The sequence below is a fragment of the Gambusia affinis genome, linkage group LG23 (genome assembly GCF_019740435.1).
Source record: "Gambusia affinis linkage group LG23, SWU_Gaff_1.0, whole genome shotgun sequence".
In the NCBI taxonomy this organism is placed as follows: Eukaryota; Metazoa; Chordata; class Actinopteri; order Cyprinodontiformes; family Poeciliidae; genus Gambusia; species Gambusia affinis.
In genome coordinates, this window is record NC_057890.1 from 19,709,429 (window position 1) to 19,723,287 (window position 13,859).

The following is a 13,859-nucleotide window of genomic DNA, read 5'->3' on the forward strand; positions in this document are numbered from 1 at the left end:
GCTCCAGGTAGCAACTTACTGGGCCTCATCAGAACCAACAGCACCAAGATGGAGCAAATCAGGGAAGGAAAACCTATTTCAGTGACCAGAGGACCCTCCTGATGCTAAGTGTCACACTGGTTCAATAAAGTTACAGCTAATGGATTTACCATTCATTAGCACAACTACGCAGTCAGAAATTAACAGTAATAATTTTTATGTAGTCTGACAAAAAATGAGGATTCACTTTTGTTAGTCATATTTTCACCATGCTATGTTTAGCTAGCAAGCTAAACATTTAGTGAAAAGCTAAGTACCAAAATAAAAGCTGGGCAGCAGCAGAGATCCAGCAGTCATCAGGTTTTCTCAAGACCCAGCTTTTATTTTTATAGTCTGCTTCCACCTGTCAGCAAGTCAATTAGCATATTAGCTAAAAATTTTGTTCTGAGCTAGCTAAATATTTAGTTTATAAACTAAGCTAAATAGCTAGCTTGTGCATTTATGTTTTATTTCTTCAGTGAGACGTGGGGGAATGAAAACCCGCCTGATTGCAAAGACGTGTCCTTGGCTGACCGTCTCACCTGTGGGTCCATAGATCTGGACTTCCAGAGGAGCCATTCCCGCCTTACTGCTGTCCACCGTGAAGGTCTGAGGAACATGAGCGCGGACTCCTCCTCCCAGTCCAGGACCAGAACACCTCACCTTACTGGGATCGACCAGCTGCCGGACCGGGACACGAAACGGGCTTCCTGGAGAGAGTCAGAGGGACGTTTAGCCGTTCCCTGAGAGGAAGCGACCCACCTGGGCTGACCTCTGACCTCTGACCTGGGATAGGGAGGCCTCCAAAGGAGATGTTGACGTCGTATTCTCCGGGAGTGAACGGGATGTAGTCCACACTGCAGCTGCCGTCCTTGTTGTCTTGACAAGACATCTTCGCCTCTGAGGGACCTTCAATGGCCAGACCCAGTCCTCCAGTACCGGCGCCCCTTAAAACGAAAAAAAGGGCATTCAGTCCAAACGGTCCCGTTCCTGTGGGTTCTGGGAGGTTCTAGACAGCAGAACATGGTTACCTGGTTTCAACAGTGAAGCTGTTTGATTTGTTCACAAGACCTTCCTCCAGCCCAGGACCAAAGGCTCGGACCCGACTGGGGTCGCAGCCCTCGGTGACTGACACCCTGAAGGGACTCTTTGGGACGGAGACGTCGTCCAGGACGACCTCAACCAGGTGCAAACCTGGAAACACAGAGACATTAGTTCCAGCTGAGGAGCAGAAACCAAATGGTCAGTGATGGTCTGATGGATCCGCAGCACAGAGGAACGATGGAAGAACGATGGAGGCCCTTCAGATTAAAACTGTGTGGTGGCCCAGTGCATCCTGGGACATCATGGTAAATGTTCAGCAGCAGTCTGATTACTCTGAGGTTTCTAATGAAGATAGAAAACACTCTTTAAAAGCCTCTCCAGGACACATCAGGGGTTGGAACCAGCAACCCTTCAGTTCACTGTGTGTTTCTGTCTGGCTGGAAATAAACACCAAGTATTTGCGTCCCATGATGCACTGGGCCCCAGCATGTTACTTTGAGTGGAAAGCATGCAGAGCGTCTGCAGCTATTAATACCAGCAGCTCCCTGCTCTCCCTCTGGGGCTTCATTTACCCTGAAGACCAGTAGGAGAGCTCCAGAACCAGAACCAGAACCAGAATCATGTCCTTCTCTGCTGCTCCGGCAGCACAGAATCAACTCTGTGATTCTCTGTAACTGAGAGGAAACAGCAGCAGATCTGCTCTGGTAGACGAACCGCAGCTGAAACGCTCACCCTCTTCGTAAGGCGTGTACTCCACCCTGCAGGTCCCGTCCGCCTGATCGGAGACGTAGGCGTCCGTGTTGGCGCCGGACGGGTTGGACACCTGGACCTTAACGTGGCTTCCTCCGGCCTTGTAGAGCGACCGGGTGTCGACCACGAAGTGGGTGGTGACCTCCTTCAGGACGCCTGCAGGGAAAAACACAGTCAGCCTGGAGGACGAGGAGAGTCTGGAGGTCCAGAACATCTGGAGGAGGTCCAGAACATCTGGAGGAGGTCCAGAACATCTGGAGGAGGTCCAGAACCAAAACAGTCAACAGACCAAAGCAGCAGGAAGATTCTGGAAAACTGCAACGAGATCCCAGAACCTGTAGAGACACTCTGCAAGGTCCAGAACCAGCAGAACCAGCAGAACGTTTCCATCCAACCCGCCTGAATCATTCTTTCATAGTAAATATTTTATCGGTTAAACCGAGTTTTTTTTTTTGTTTTTTTTTTTCTTTTTGTGGCTCTAGTGTCCCTTATTCAACAGCAGGCTGACAGGGAAGGGGGAAGGAAAGGGGGGAAGACATGCGGCAAATGTCGTCAGGTCCGGGAATCGAACCCGCGACGGCCGCGTCGAGGACTGAAGGCCTCCAAACGTGGGGCGCGCCACCCTCTACGCCCCAAAATGAGTTTTTCTCCATCTTTCTGTTTTTTCAGGACTATTTTTGTCCACATTTAATGAAATCAAGAATAAATCAGTGTAAATAATAAACAGAGAAAGTAAAGACCTGGAGAACTTTAAAGGTGCTGCTGAGTTTATGGATCCAGTTCAGATCATCTACTGGCCTGCAGCTGAAACCGGGTCACTCTGGATCCAGAACCTTGTTGGAAAATCTGAGCTCAGAACAGCAGAGAGCAAAACGCTGACGAGGCAGGACGGGTTTGAGTCCGGAGCCATAAAATAAAAGGAACTGACAATAAAAATAATAAAGAGGCTTTAAAATCCACCCAGGGATAATAAACGAGCCGACCCGGGTCGGCGCTGCTTCACGTAGATGGAGAACAGATTTCAGTCCGAGTTCATATGATGAGCTCACAAACATTCATTATTAATTCATTATGAAAAACCATTGGTCTGTTGTTTTTATTTGTTCTGTCAGTTTGAGCTGAACTAGACTTTTAATTTGAAATTCCATATTGATTCTCCAAACTGTCTAAAGGTCCAGTGAAGAAACAGGAAGCGGACGGGTCCACCGGTCCGGTCCTCAGCTTCTAGATGCATCTCTGTTTTAGGGTAAACCCAGCAGAAACCTCTCAGGTTCTATTCACCACAATATTTATTCTCTCAGTGGATTTTGGTTTCGTCACACATTAAATCACCTCTTTAAATCTAAAATGAATGATGTAAAGCTGTTCACCTCTTGGCTCCACTCCGGGTCCAAACACCTTCACCCCGCTGGTGTCCACAGCCGGATCCACCTGCAGGCGGACCGGGAACGTTGGCACTGTGTGTCCTCCATACTTGATGGTGATGGAGTACATGCCCGGGCTCGGAGGCGTGTAGGTGATGGAGTACGTCCCGTCGCCGTTGTTCTGAACACAAACCTCCGCCTTGGATCCGCTGTCTGACACGATCTCGATGGTGAGCTCGGCTTCGCCGGCCGCAGAGCAGTCCACCATGAAGGACCCGGCCTCACTGACCTTTCCCCGCTCCAGGCCGGGGCCACTGGCTTTCACCTTGCTGGGGTCGAAGGCGGCCTGGACCGCGGCCTTGAAGGGCGAACCGGGGACGTGCTGCTCTGCAAACAGGATGTTGATGGTGTATTCTCCGGGCTCAGTGGGCAGGTAGGACACGGAGCACGATCCGTCTCCGTTGTCCTGGCATTCAATCTTGGCCTCACATGGACCTTCCACCGTCAGACCCAGACCGCCGGTTCCTGCTCCCTTTGTGTCGATGGCGAACGGAGCCGGTTTGCCCACCAGGCCGCCCTGAAGGCCGGGACCGTAGGCTCTCACCTGGAGGTCAACACGTGAATGAAGAGGCAGCAAATAACGGACCAAATGGATGATTTAAGCTTCATAAACCTCAGAGTACTCCCAGAGTAAACTGGGACTGGAACAATCAGGTCAGACCAGGTCAGAGTCCCTGAGACTCGTCCACATGTAGCCAGACCTTTAGAAACCATTTTCTCTGCCACATTGTTAAAAAATATATAATACACATGGATGGGCTTCAGAAACGAATTCATTCTCATGAAGCTGCACTAATCCACCCCACAGCATTGTTTTAAACCTGCCACACCCATAGGGGGCAGTATAGCAAAGCTATCTGTCAGCCAATCAGATTGCTCCAAAACAACCAGCACTTCCTGTTAGGAATCAAACATGGCGGCTGGAGGCTCATTGATGGGGACAGAGATTTAGATTGAACAACTTTTAAACAGAATATTAGAATATAAAGTTATTAAATCACTAGATGATGTTGACAGGAATCATGTCTGTTTGTTGAAAGTGTGATCAAATCAAATCAAATTTTATTTGTGTAGCACATTTCAGCATCAAGGCATTTCAAAGTGCTTTACATCATAAACACAGAAACACAATGCAACATAGAATCAATAATCAAAACACAACATTAAATCTTGAGGACGTAATTATAACTTTATTGTTATAAATAATAATAATTATTGTTATTAGTAATTGGTTACATTTCAAATAAAATCCTAATCAAGTGGGTTTTTAGTTGAGATTTAAAGGAAGTCAGTGTTTCAGCTGTTTTACAGTTTTCTGGAAGTTTGTTCCAGATTTGTGGTGCATAGATGCTGAATGCTGCTTCTCCTCGTTTGGTTCTGGTTCTGGAGAGGAAGAGCAGAACCAGAACCAGAACCTGAGAGGTTCTGGAAGGTTGATTGGATGGGGTCAAAGGTCACCTGGTGACATCATAATGTAGAGCTGTGTGTCATCTGCATAGTTATGGGAGTGGGAGCATATAAATATTGAATCAGAGGGTCCTAGGATTGAACCTTGGGGAACCCCACATGTGACCTTTGACCTCTTTGATGAAAAGTTTTCAATTGAAACAAAGAAATCCCTGTTCTTTATGTCAGATTCAAACCAGTTAATCTCTGGACCGGAGAGTCCGACCCAACTCTCCAGTCCATTCAGTATTATGTCATGGTCAACACTGAGGTCCAACAGAACCAGAAAAATCAGCACTGTGGTTCTCCCACAGTCTGTATTTATATGGATGTCATTGAACACTTTGACTAGGCCAGTTTCTGTGCTGTGGTAACCATGGAAATGAGACTGGAAGGAGTCAAAGCAGTTGGTTATTATTAGGAAGTTATTTAACTGTTTAGACAGCTTTTTCTATAACTTTACTGATGAATCAGAGGTCAGAGGTCAAAGGTCGGCCTGTAATTCTGCAGTATTGATTTGTCTAGATTGTTGTTTTTTACCAGTGGTTTGATTCCTGCTGTTTTCAAAGCCTGATGAGAAACGATGGGTTACTATTTGGATCAGATCAGTAGCAACAACAGGCAGAACTTTCTTAAAGAAATGTTCTAGAGTTATAGATCTAGAACATCCAGACAGCTGGAACTGGAGCTGAGTTGACTTATAATTTCCTCCAGGGTTTTATAATTAAATAGTTGAAATTGGGTCATTTTTCCTGTATTTGTTCTGTTTGGGTTCAGTGTTGGTTCTGACTTTATAGTGGATGTGCAGATTAATCCTCTGATTTTTTGAATTTTCTCTGAAAAGAAACTGGAAAACTGAATGAAAACTGATGAAACCTAAATCTCCAAACACTCACATCTCCACTTCAGTCATTCTTTAGAAATCCTATTTTTTAGTTATATTAAACAGAATTTTTGTCAATGAAAGACTAAAATGAAACTGGCTACATGTGGACCTCAGGCAGAATCATCTTCACCTAAAGTTTCACCTCAGCTTCTTTTCTCCTAAACATTATTCCCTGGATCAACAGGAAAATGGACTTCACTCGGAGCTACTGAGCAGGTTTTGTTGGGATCCAAAGGAATTCCCTGGATCCTAGAAAGGTTTATCTGCTACCAATCAATCAGAATGAGACTGATTGATTGGTTCCTGACCGGAGACAAGGCTCCTCCAGTGGAAACATGACAGTGGTTCCTCACCTTTGAAGGATCCGGAGGCATGACACCCTCCACAGTGAAGGGACTGCCGGGGACGGGGTTCCCATCGTAGCTGATGTCCACTCTGTATGACCCTTCCTCTGGTGGGATGTACTTCACAGTGTGAACCTCATTGGCTGTCCCAGACTCCAGCTTGCTGGGGATTGGATGATGTGATGGAGAGGTGATCTTCACGTCCAGCTTGCCCTGACCGCCGGCACCTCGAGTCGTGACGGAGAAGTCCTGGTCCACGCCGACGTCCACCTCTGCGGTTTGGACAGAGGCAGCAGGATGAGCTTCACCGTCCTTCATCTGCTTCCTGTCGGCAGCCGATTGCTGACATACTTACTGTTGTTGAGACCCTGAACTTTGACCTTGCTGAGGTCCAGAGGAGGGGCCACGGTGATGCTGAATGGGCTTCTGGGGATGGGGTCTCCTCCGTGGCAGACGGTGATGGACATGTTCCCCTGAGAGACACAGACTGTAGTTATCCATCGGTCGGCCTGAACTCCACCCTGACAACTGGGCGGGGCGTTACCTGCTGCACCGCCGTGTAGCGGACCGTGTACGAGTAGTCGTGGTTGTCAATGATCTCGAAGTCCCGGACAGCTTCGCCTTTAGCGGCGCCAATAAAATGGACCTCTGGCTTGGCTTTGCCGGCTCCCTTGGTGTAGATGGTGAAGTGTGTGGGCTTCCCAACCTCCACACCTGCTAAGGTAGCAACACATGCAGCATCACTGAGCTTCAGTTCTCACCAGACATGTTTGCTCCAGGGGTTCTGCTGCTCTGAAACGGACTCACCGGTTCTGCTCAGTCCCGGTCCCTCGGCTCTGACTTTAGCGGCATCGTGAGAAGGCTCCACCTTTATTCTGAAAGGGCTGATGGGAATTTCCTGTTTGAACATTTATTAGAAACATTAGCTTGGTTGAACCCAACGGGTCTGCAGAGGCGATTCACCTGCTGGGCTCTCACCTGATCCGCAAACAGAACCATGATGGTGTACTGACCCGGCCCTGGAGGCATGTACTTCACTGTGAACGTGTCGTTGTCGTTTTTGATGATGTCGAAGTCGATGTCCGCCTCCGCTGGTCCGACCACCCCAAGAGCACACTTGATCCCGATGCTGACGTCACCTAGCAGGTAAAAACAGACTGTTGGTGGCGTTCAGGATTTAGATCACTCTAGTTAATCTGGATGTCTTCAGGCTTCACAATAAGATATGAGCAGGAAGTACAGATTAACCTCGAAGATCAGAGTCTGAAATGGACAAAGATCTGAAACACCCTAACACCACTCCGCACGTCTTTGATCAATGAGCAAAAACTTCCTGGAAAATCAGCATTCCCTTGACAAGTTTCCAGATAATTCAGCCAGACATTATAATGCTCTGCACACGTTGGAAACTGGAGGAAAGGCATGAACTAGGCGGGATTTTGGACCATGTCTCACCTTGTCCAGCCTCACTGCAGTCCACTGTGAAGTATGTCGGCTCGTTGGCCTTCAGGCCCGTCTTCTCCACACCTGGACCATAGACTTTCACGTTCTCTGGATGGCTGCCTTCTCCTATTATCACCTAATCACCAACATTTGGACCAGAAACATTCTTTTCATTCTCTACTTTTATCTCATTCCATAGCAGAGACTTAAAGAGAGCTTCAGGACTGCTGTAAGTCCCAAATAGCGAGCGGTGAGAAGGCTAGCTACCCTGAAGGGGCTCTTGGGAACGTTGACTTCGCCCCAGGTGATGATGATGGTATGTTTGATGGGTTTGGTGGGAATGTAGACACAGAAATAGGTGCAGTCTCCATTGTCAGTGATCTGGATGTCGATGGGGAAGCCATCTGCATCCTGGTGAGGAACCCACAGATTGAATCGATTCTCCTCCACGGCGATGACAGGATGGCGGCCATGTTCAAGGACAGTTCAGGAAGGTTTTGGTTCTCACCTGAGCGTAGAGCCTTAGCTCTCCTCTGCCGGCTCCGCTGGTGTCGATGGTGAAGTTGGCTGGCTTGTTAACGATGCAGCCCAAAGGCTCCAGTCCAGGGCCATAGCATCTCACCTGAAGAGTAAAGGCAAAGCTCTGGTTTACAGAGAAACAGCTGAGGACCCAGAGAACCAGGAAGGTTCTGCTCAGACCTCGTCAGGAAAGACGTCGAGAGCCGCAGGGAGGATGTGAGCCATGAAGGGACTGTCCTTGATGTCCTCATCATCACATATGACATGGACGGCGTAGTCGCCCGGCTCAGAGGGCCAGTACCGGACGTCACATGACCCGTCGCCTTTATCGTCACACTCAATTTTAGCCTGTGAGGGCCCCTCAATGGAGAAACCTGCACACAGTCAGTCACAACTTTTGTTCTCAGGAAGGGGAACAGTTGTATGTTTGATACTGTAAAGTTCAGCTGCCACTCTATGCTGATGACATTATGCTCTGTTAGGAATAAAAACTAGTTCATTCTAATGAATTATTAAATTCTTCATCAGTTTGCAGTGTTAATATTTTAATCAGTGTTGTCAGCTTGGGTCAGAAGTGGCTGGACGGCTGCTCTGACTCAGGACAAAGTCAAGCAGATGCAGCAGGATCCCGTATTAACAGAGCATGCGCAGACTGGATGTACAGTCTGAGCATGCTCAGTAGGCAGCTGGTGGTAGCAGCAAACGATGTGGTTCAACAAACACCAACAGAAAATGGTGATGGAGAATCAAGAGCTGCTTCCTGTTGTCACACTCGATTTTAACCTAAAATCTGCTGTGTGAGCCTGATAAAACATCAAGGTGACATTTAGAGCATGGAGAGGAAGCAGCAGCTTCAGGACCGCAGAGAGCTTAACGACAGATCATTGGACTAAAATGCTTTGGTGTTCTCCGGGTTTGAACTGGACCACGTACCAAGAGTTCCCACTTCAGTACCGATGGCCTCCACCACAAAGTCTGCGCTCTTCCCCACCATGCCGGTCTCCAGGCCTGGGCCCCAGGCCCTCACCTTCTGAGGCCCCGCCTCCCCGCTGACGTGGACTTCAAACGGGCTGAAGAGCAAACAGATGTGGAAACGTCAGGGTAGATGCTCCTCCTGGAGGCCCCCAGGGCACCGTAATGGACCCTCTGCAGCGCAACATGAAGTCTGTCATCCTGACCTGCGGGGGATGCTGTGTCCTCCCCATGTGATTGTAATGATGTACTTCCCTGCCATGACGGGGTAATAGTTACATTCATAAACGCCGTTTTCCATCTCCATCACCTTCACTGGTTCCTCCAGGCCTTCTGGGGAAGAAACACAGAAAACTCACCGCCAGGGAATAAATCAGCTGACAAATAGAAACTCATAAACATTTTAAATACTGTAAATGTGAAAAGCTGAATCGACACCAGTTCATAATTATTTATAACAATTGTTCCAATAATCTGGTTTAATCTGAGGTGTTCCTTACTGGGGCCCTTCACAGCGACCTTCAGCTCCCCGCCGCCGCCTCCCTTAGTGTACACCTTGAAGTCGGCCACTTCCTTCACCCTCAGGCCCTTCTGCTGCAAACCCCGACCCGAAGCTCTGCAGGCGTTTGGGTTGCAGGCTGTCAGAACCACAGGGAGACATGTTCAGCTACTGGTTAGACTAGGACAGCAACGCAGCCCAGTGCCTCTCCATCCACACCTTCCTCTAGTAGTCAGCTGCTGGAGGAAGCAGCAGTTTAATGGAGCTGAAGCCAAAACAAAGAGAGCAAATGGTTCTGGAAACGTTTTAAAGATCCGAAATGTTACAATGACAGAACCAGCAAGAAGCGTTAAATCCTGAAGCCGGTTAGCAATTAGCTGCTAGCGGCTAGTGGTTAGCAGCTAGCGGATAGCGTAGATCTAGAGGAGAGGAGAGAACCAGCTGCTGATGATCATGATGAATGTTTGATCATTTGTAGCAAAAGATTAATCTGCAGGTAAAAATCCTTCAAACATCAACATGAGAAAAGCTGAACATCAATACAGAGTAGGATTGATACATTGTTCAATTATTGATGAACTGATTAATAACTGGACAGTAAAAGGTGATTAATAGCAGATTTACAGAATATGAAGCAGGAGAAGCTAACATTGCCGAGGAGAGGAGCAGAGGAGCTTTGGTCGAATAAATTTACAGATAAAGAAGATTTTTTTATTAGATGTAGCATGTTTATATTTTTCTACAGTTTTGGCTTCATTGCTGCTGCTGCTGCTGTTGTTCTTTCAGCAAACTGTTTATTCCAGTTGATGGCTAATTGTTATTAAATTAGTTGATGATTATTTCGATGATTGATTCATCCAATTAATCGTTCAGTTCTTCAAATTAAGTTAAAGTCAGTTTAAATCTCCTGATTTTTATAAATGTTTGTTAGAAGGAGCTGAAACAGCAGAAGTTTTTGTTACTAAACTGACTGAATCGTGAAAATCTGATGTTTTATATTTAATTATAATATTTTATTTTCCTGAACAGCTTAAAATTTGATCCAGAGTTTCTAATGACCTGCAGCTGATCTAAGATCACATCTTAAACTCATCCAGGCTCCATTCATTTAATGTTAGATTAGCTTGCAGTTAGTTTTATACATAAAGATTTGGTTGGATACATTATTTTTGCTTGTATGATCATGAATTACATAAATAAAGACAATTAACCAGAAAATATAGAGACCCACAGAAAACTAAGCAAACCAGTAATCTGGCCAATTCAGATTTAATAATTATATTTTTTCTGAAGCTCTTATAGTTCTGGTTATTAACTCAGACAATATTAACATGGAAACGTGAGATTGGGCCCAAACTGTGAACAATTAGGAACCATTTCCTGCAGAAGTGGAGAATAGAAGAGGATGAACATGTAAAGCAGCCATCCACAGCCCCAGGGGGCGCCACATTCGCTCTGTTCCTTATAGAAAGAAGAGGCATCTCAGGAGGAAGCAGCACATGCTGTGAGGAACCATCCCAGCGCCAACAGCCAGAACCAGAACCAGTCACCCTCCCCTGCCCTGTACTAACTTGGTCGCCTGGGTTTTGGCGGTGTGGGTGGGGGGGCTCTCCTGCTCTTTTCTGAGGGTGGGGTACGTATGGACTGGGGTACAATCTGCACCGCAGGGTCAGGAGGAGAGGCGCTCTGCGAAACTGGTGGAGGGAACAACAGGCAGGATGAGGAAAGGAACCTCCAGACCTGTAGGTGGCAGCACCACCTCACTGGAAGAACTGCAACAGTCACTGGAACCTCATATTAAAGGTCCAATTCTGACAAGCAAACATTTAGAGACAGTGAAATATTTGGTTCCTGTTGCTGCTACTTAGCATTCAGAGGCTAAACTCACCAGTGGCATCATGATATAATGATAAGAATTTATATTGGTATTTTCACCCAGTGGTTTGTAACTATTTACTTTTCATTTAGCTTAACCATTTTTTTCTTCAAAATTGTGTAATTTAGCATTCTCCCATTCAAATGCTCAGAAGTGCAGCAGGTGAGGCCGCAGCAGGTGAGGCCGCAGCAGGTGAGGCTGCAGCAGGTGAGGCCGCAGCAGGTGAGGCCGCAGCAGGTGAGGCCGCAGCAGGTGAGGCCGCAGCAGGTGAGGCCGCAGCGAGCCGAGCCTCACCTGGGACTGATCAACCTCTGGCTAACTGCACTGACAGCCATTTGATGTTCCTCCTGTCTGTACGCCGCCAATAAAATGGTTAACAAACTTTGAATATATTAACTGATCTTCCTAAATTTATCTTGTATAATATAATGTTTTTGTCACCAGCTGTGTGTGTGACGTGTTTCCTGTGCTGAGCAGCGATCAGAAACCAGAGAACAGATTGGAGGTGAGGCAGGCAGTTCTCTGGCCTCATGGCAGGGGGCGCTCATGATCCCAGACATTGTGACTGAACAACTACAGAGTATGAGACAGTAACAGCGAGCAAGCCGTGGGTGGAGCTAGTCGTGGGTGGAGCTAGCCGTAGGTGGAGCCAGCCGTGGAGGGAGCCAGCTGTGGAGGGAGCTAACCGTGGGTGGAGCTAGCCGTGGGTGGAGCTAGCCGTGGGTGGAGCTAACAGTGGGTGGAGCTAGCCGTAGGTGGAGCCAGCCATGGAAGGAGCCAGCCGTGGAGGGAGCTAGCCGTGGAGGGAGCTAACCGTGGGTGGAGCTAGCCGTGGGTGGAGCTAGCCGTGGTGGAGCTAGCCGTGGGTGGAGCTAGCCGTGGTGGAGCTAGCCGTGGAGTAAAGTGCAGCGATAGATTTTTGGTTTTCTCCTCTCTTTCAACATCTACATGGATGACTATTTCTACACTTTTAAACAGTTTTCTAAACTGGATTTTCAATCGAAGCAGGAAACAACTAAAGGAAAACCAACACTGAGCTGAAAGGTTTGCTTCAAGCTAGGAGACAGAAAGACTGGCTTACTTCCCTCCTTTTCTCAACTTGTGTGGACAGATTTCGCTTTGGATGAAGTGATATTTTTGTGTTGAATGAGCAGCGCAAGGACTTCATTTATAAGTAAAGGTAAGACGGCAATAACATTTTTTGCTTAATTTATTAATAAAATGTGCGTTTTGTGGGCCACACTTTGTATGTGTAAAAACACAGAAAAGAAACTTGATCCACGAACTGCTGTTAGCTTTGCTAATAGCAGCGGTAGCTGCAATCTACCACAGCTCATTTATTAATAATCGCAAAAATAAACATTAAACCTAAAACAGTAATACTGCAACAGTCTAGATGTTTTGTTGTTTATGTGGGAAATATTTGAGCGTTTTTTTATGTTGAGTCCTGAAACAGCGACGTTGTTGTCAGTTGCTATGGCAACAATTCTGCGTGTAGCTTGGTAGAGAGAAGAAGTGGTTTGGAGTTGTACTTCAACGGGTTTTCCGTTTCTGTGGAGCATAGCACGAAATTAATAATGTCTAAATTTCCAAGTTTTCATGAATGAACAGAATTATTCTACCGCAGCGGCGCGGCTATGGATGGCATGTAAAAGATAAGTCTTTTACAAAACATCTTATGTTTTCTGCTTGGTCGTTTCGCCCCCAAACTGACGAGAAGGACCTCGCTGTAGCAAACAGGAAGGGGCGGGACCGCTGTCAGTCTCATACCTTATTTGGAAATGGGACAATTGTATTCGGGAAGTGAAGGGGGCGCTATTTCTTATATAATTCCCGATCTACCGTTTTTCTTTTCTATTGATATCTGTGATATATCTTCATCTTTAGGAAGGATTTTCACTCTCAGCATGTATTTGAACTTCTCTATTTTATTTACTTCAGTTCAGCTCACAGTTTTTAACACATTCTGTAGCTTTCTGTATACTTCTAAATCTGCTTCTTAGTCGGATCTTTTCGGGCTTGCTACCGCCTCTAGTGGCTTGGAGGTGGTAAGAAGACTAACATAATTACATTACTAAATCAGAATATTAGCGTCTTTATTATTTATTATTTTTCATTTTCTTTAGGATGTAGAGCTAATTAAACCTAAACAAGACCTCAAAGTGGTTCTGATTTCTGTCGATGGCCAACCTGTTGAAACTGAGGCAAATATTAAATACCTTGGGTCATTCCTGGACAGTCAGCTCAACTTTGCTGAAAACACTATTTATTTATTTATTTATTTATTTATTTATTTATTTATTTATTTATTTATTTATTTATTTATTTATTTATTTATTTATTTATTTATTTATTTATTTATTTATTTATTTATTTATTTATTTATTTATTTATTTATTTATTTATTTATTTATTTATTTATTTATTTATTTATTTATTTTTTTATTTATTTGTTTATTTATTTATTTATTTATTTATTTATTTATTTATTTATTTATTTATTTATTTATTTATTTATTTATTTATTTATTTATTTATTTATTTTATTTATTTATTTTTTTATTTATTTATTTATTTATTTATTTATTTATTTATTTATTTATTTATTTATTTATTTATTTATTTATTTATTTATTTA

The 13,859-nt window shown here is 45.4% G+C and overlaps 1 protein-coding gene across 14 annotated transcripts in view; it reads right to left on the reverse strand.

The window, feature by feature from the left end:
- Positions 1 to 13,859, reverse strand: part of LOC122826469 (filamin-C-like) — a 39,820-nt gene that overhangs the window by 14,500 nt on the left and 11,461 nt on the right. For 6 of the 14 annotated variants that reach the window (XM_044108373.1, XM_044108372.1, XM_044108380.1 and 3 more), the window contains exons 9-26: positions 10,917 to 11,039; positions 9,347 to 9,484; positions 9,053 to 9,179; positions 8,808 to 8,944; positions 8,055 to 8,248; positions 7,864 to 7,977; positions 7,623 to 7,766; positions 7,368 to 7,491; positions 6,891 to 7,051; positions 6,720 to 6,810; positions 6,457 to 6,629; positions 6,268 to 6,385; positions 5,922 to 6,184; positions 3,183 to 3,780; positions 1,795 to 1,968; positions 1,050 to 1,212; positions 805 to 965; positions 561 to 728 (exon numbers count right to left, since the gene is read on the reverse strand). In XM_044108373.1, coding sequence (XP_043964308.1) covers positions 561 to 728; positions 805 to 965; positions 1,050 to 1,212; positions 1,795 to 1,968; positions 3,183 to 3,780; positions 5,922 to 6,184; positions 6,268 to 6,385; positions 6,457 to 6,629; positions 6,720 to 6,810; positions 6,891 to 7,051; positions 7,368 to 7,491; positions 7,623 to 7,766; positions 7,864 to 7,977; positions 8,055 to 8,248; positions 8,808 to 8,944; positions 9,053 to 9,179; positions 9,347 to 9,484; positions 10,917 to 11,039 — 3,171 coding nt within the window. The remainder of the gene's footprint in view (positions 1 to 560; positions 729 to 804; positions 966 to 1,049; positions 1,213 to 1,794; positions 1,969 to 3,182; positions 3,781 to 5,921; positions 6,185 to 6,267; positions 6,386 to 6,456; positions 6,630 to 6,719; positions 6,811 to 6,890; positions 7,052 to 7,367; positions 7,492 to 7,622; positions 7,767 to 7,863; positions 7,978 to 8,054; positions 8,249 to 8,807; positions 8,945 to 9,052; positions 9,180 to 9,346; positions 9,485 to 10,916; positions 11,040 to 13,859) is intronic. The other 8 variants (XM_044108381.1, XM_044108378.1, XM_044108377.1 and 5 more) reach the window with 4 other exon arrangements.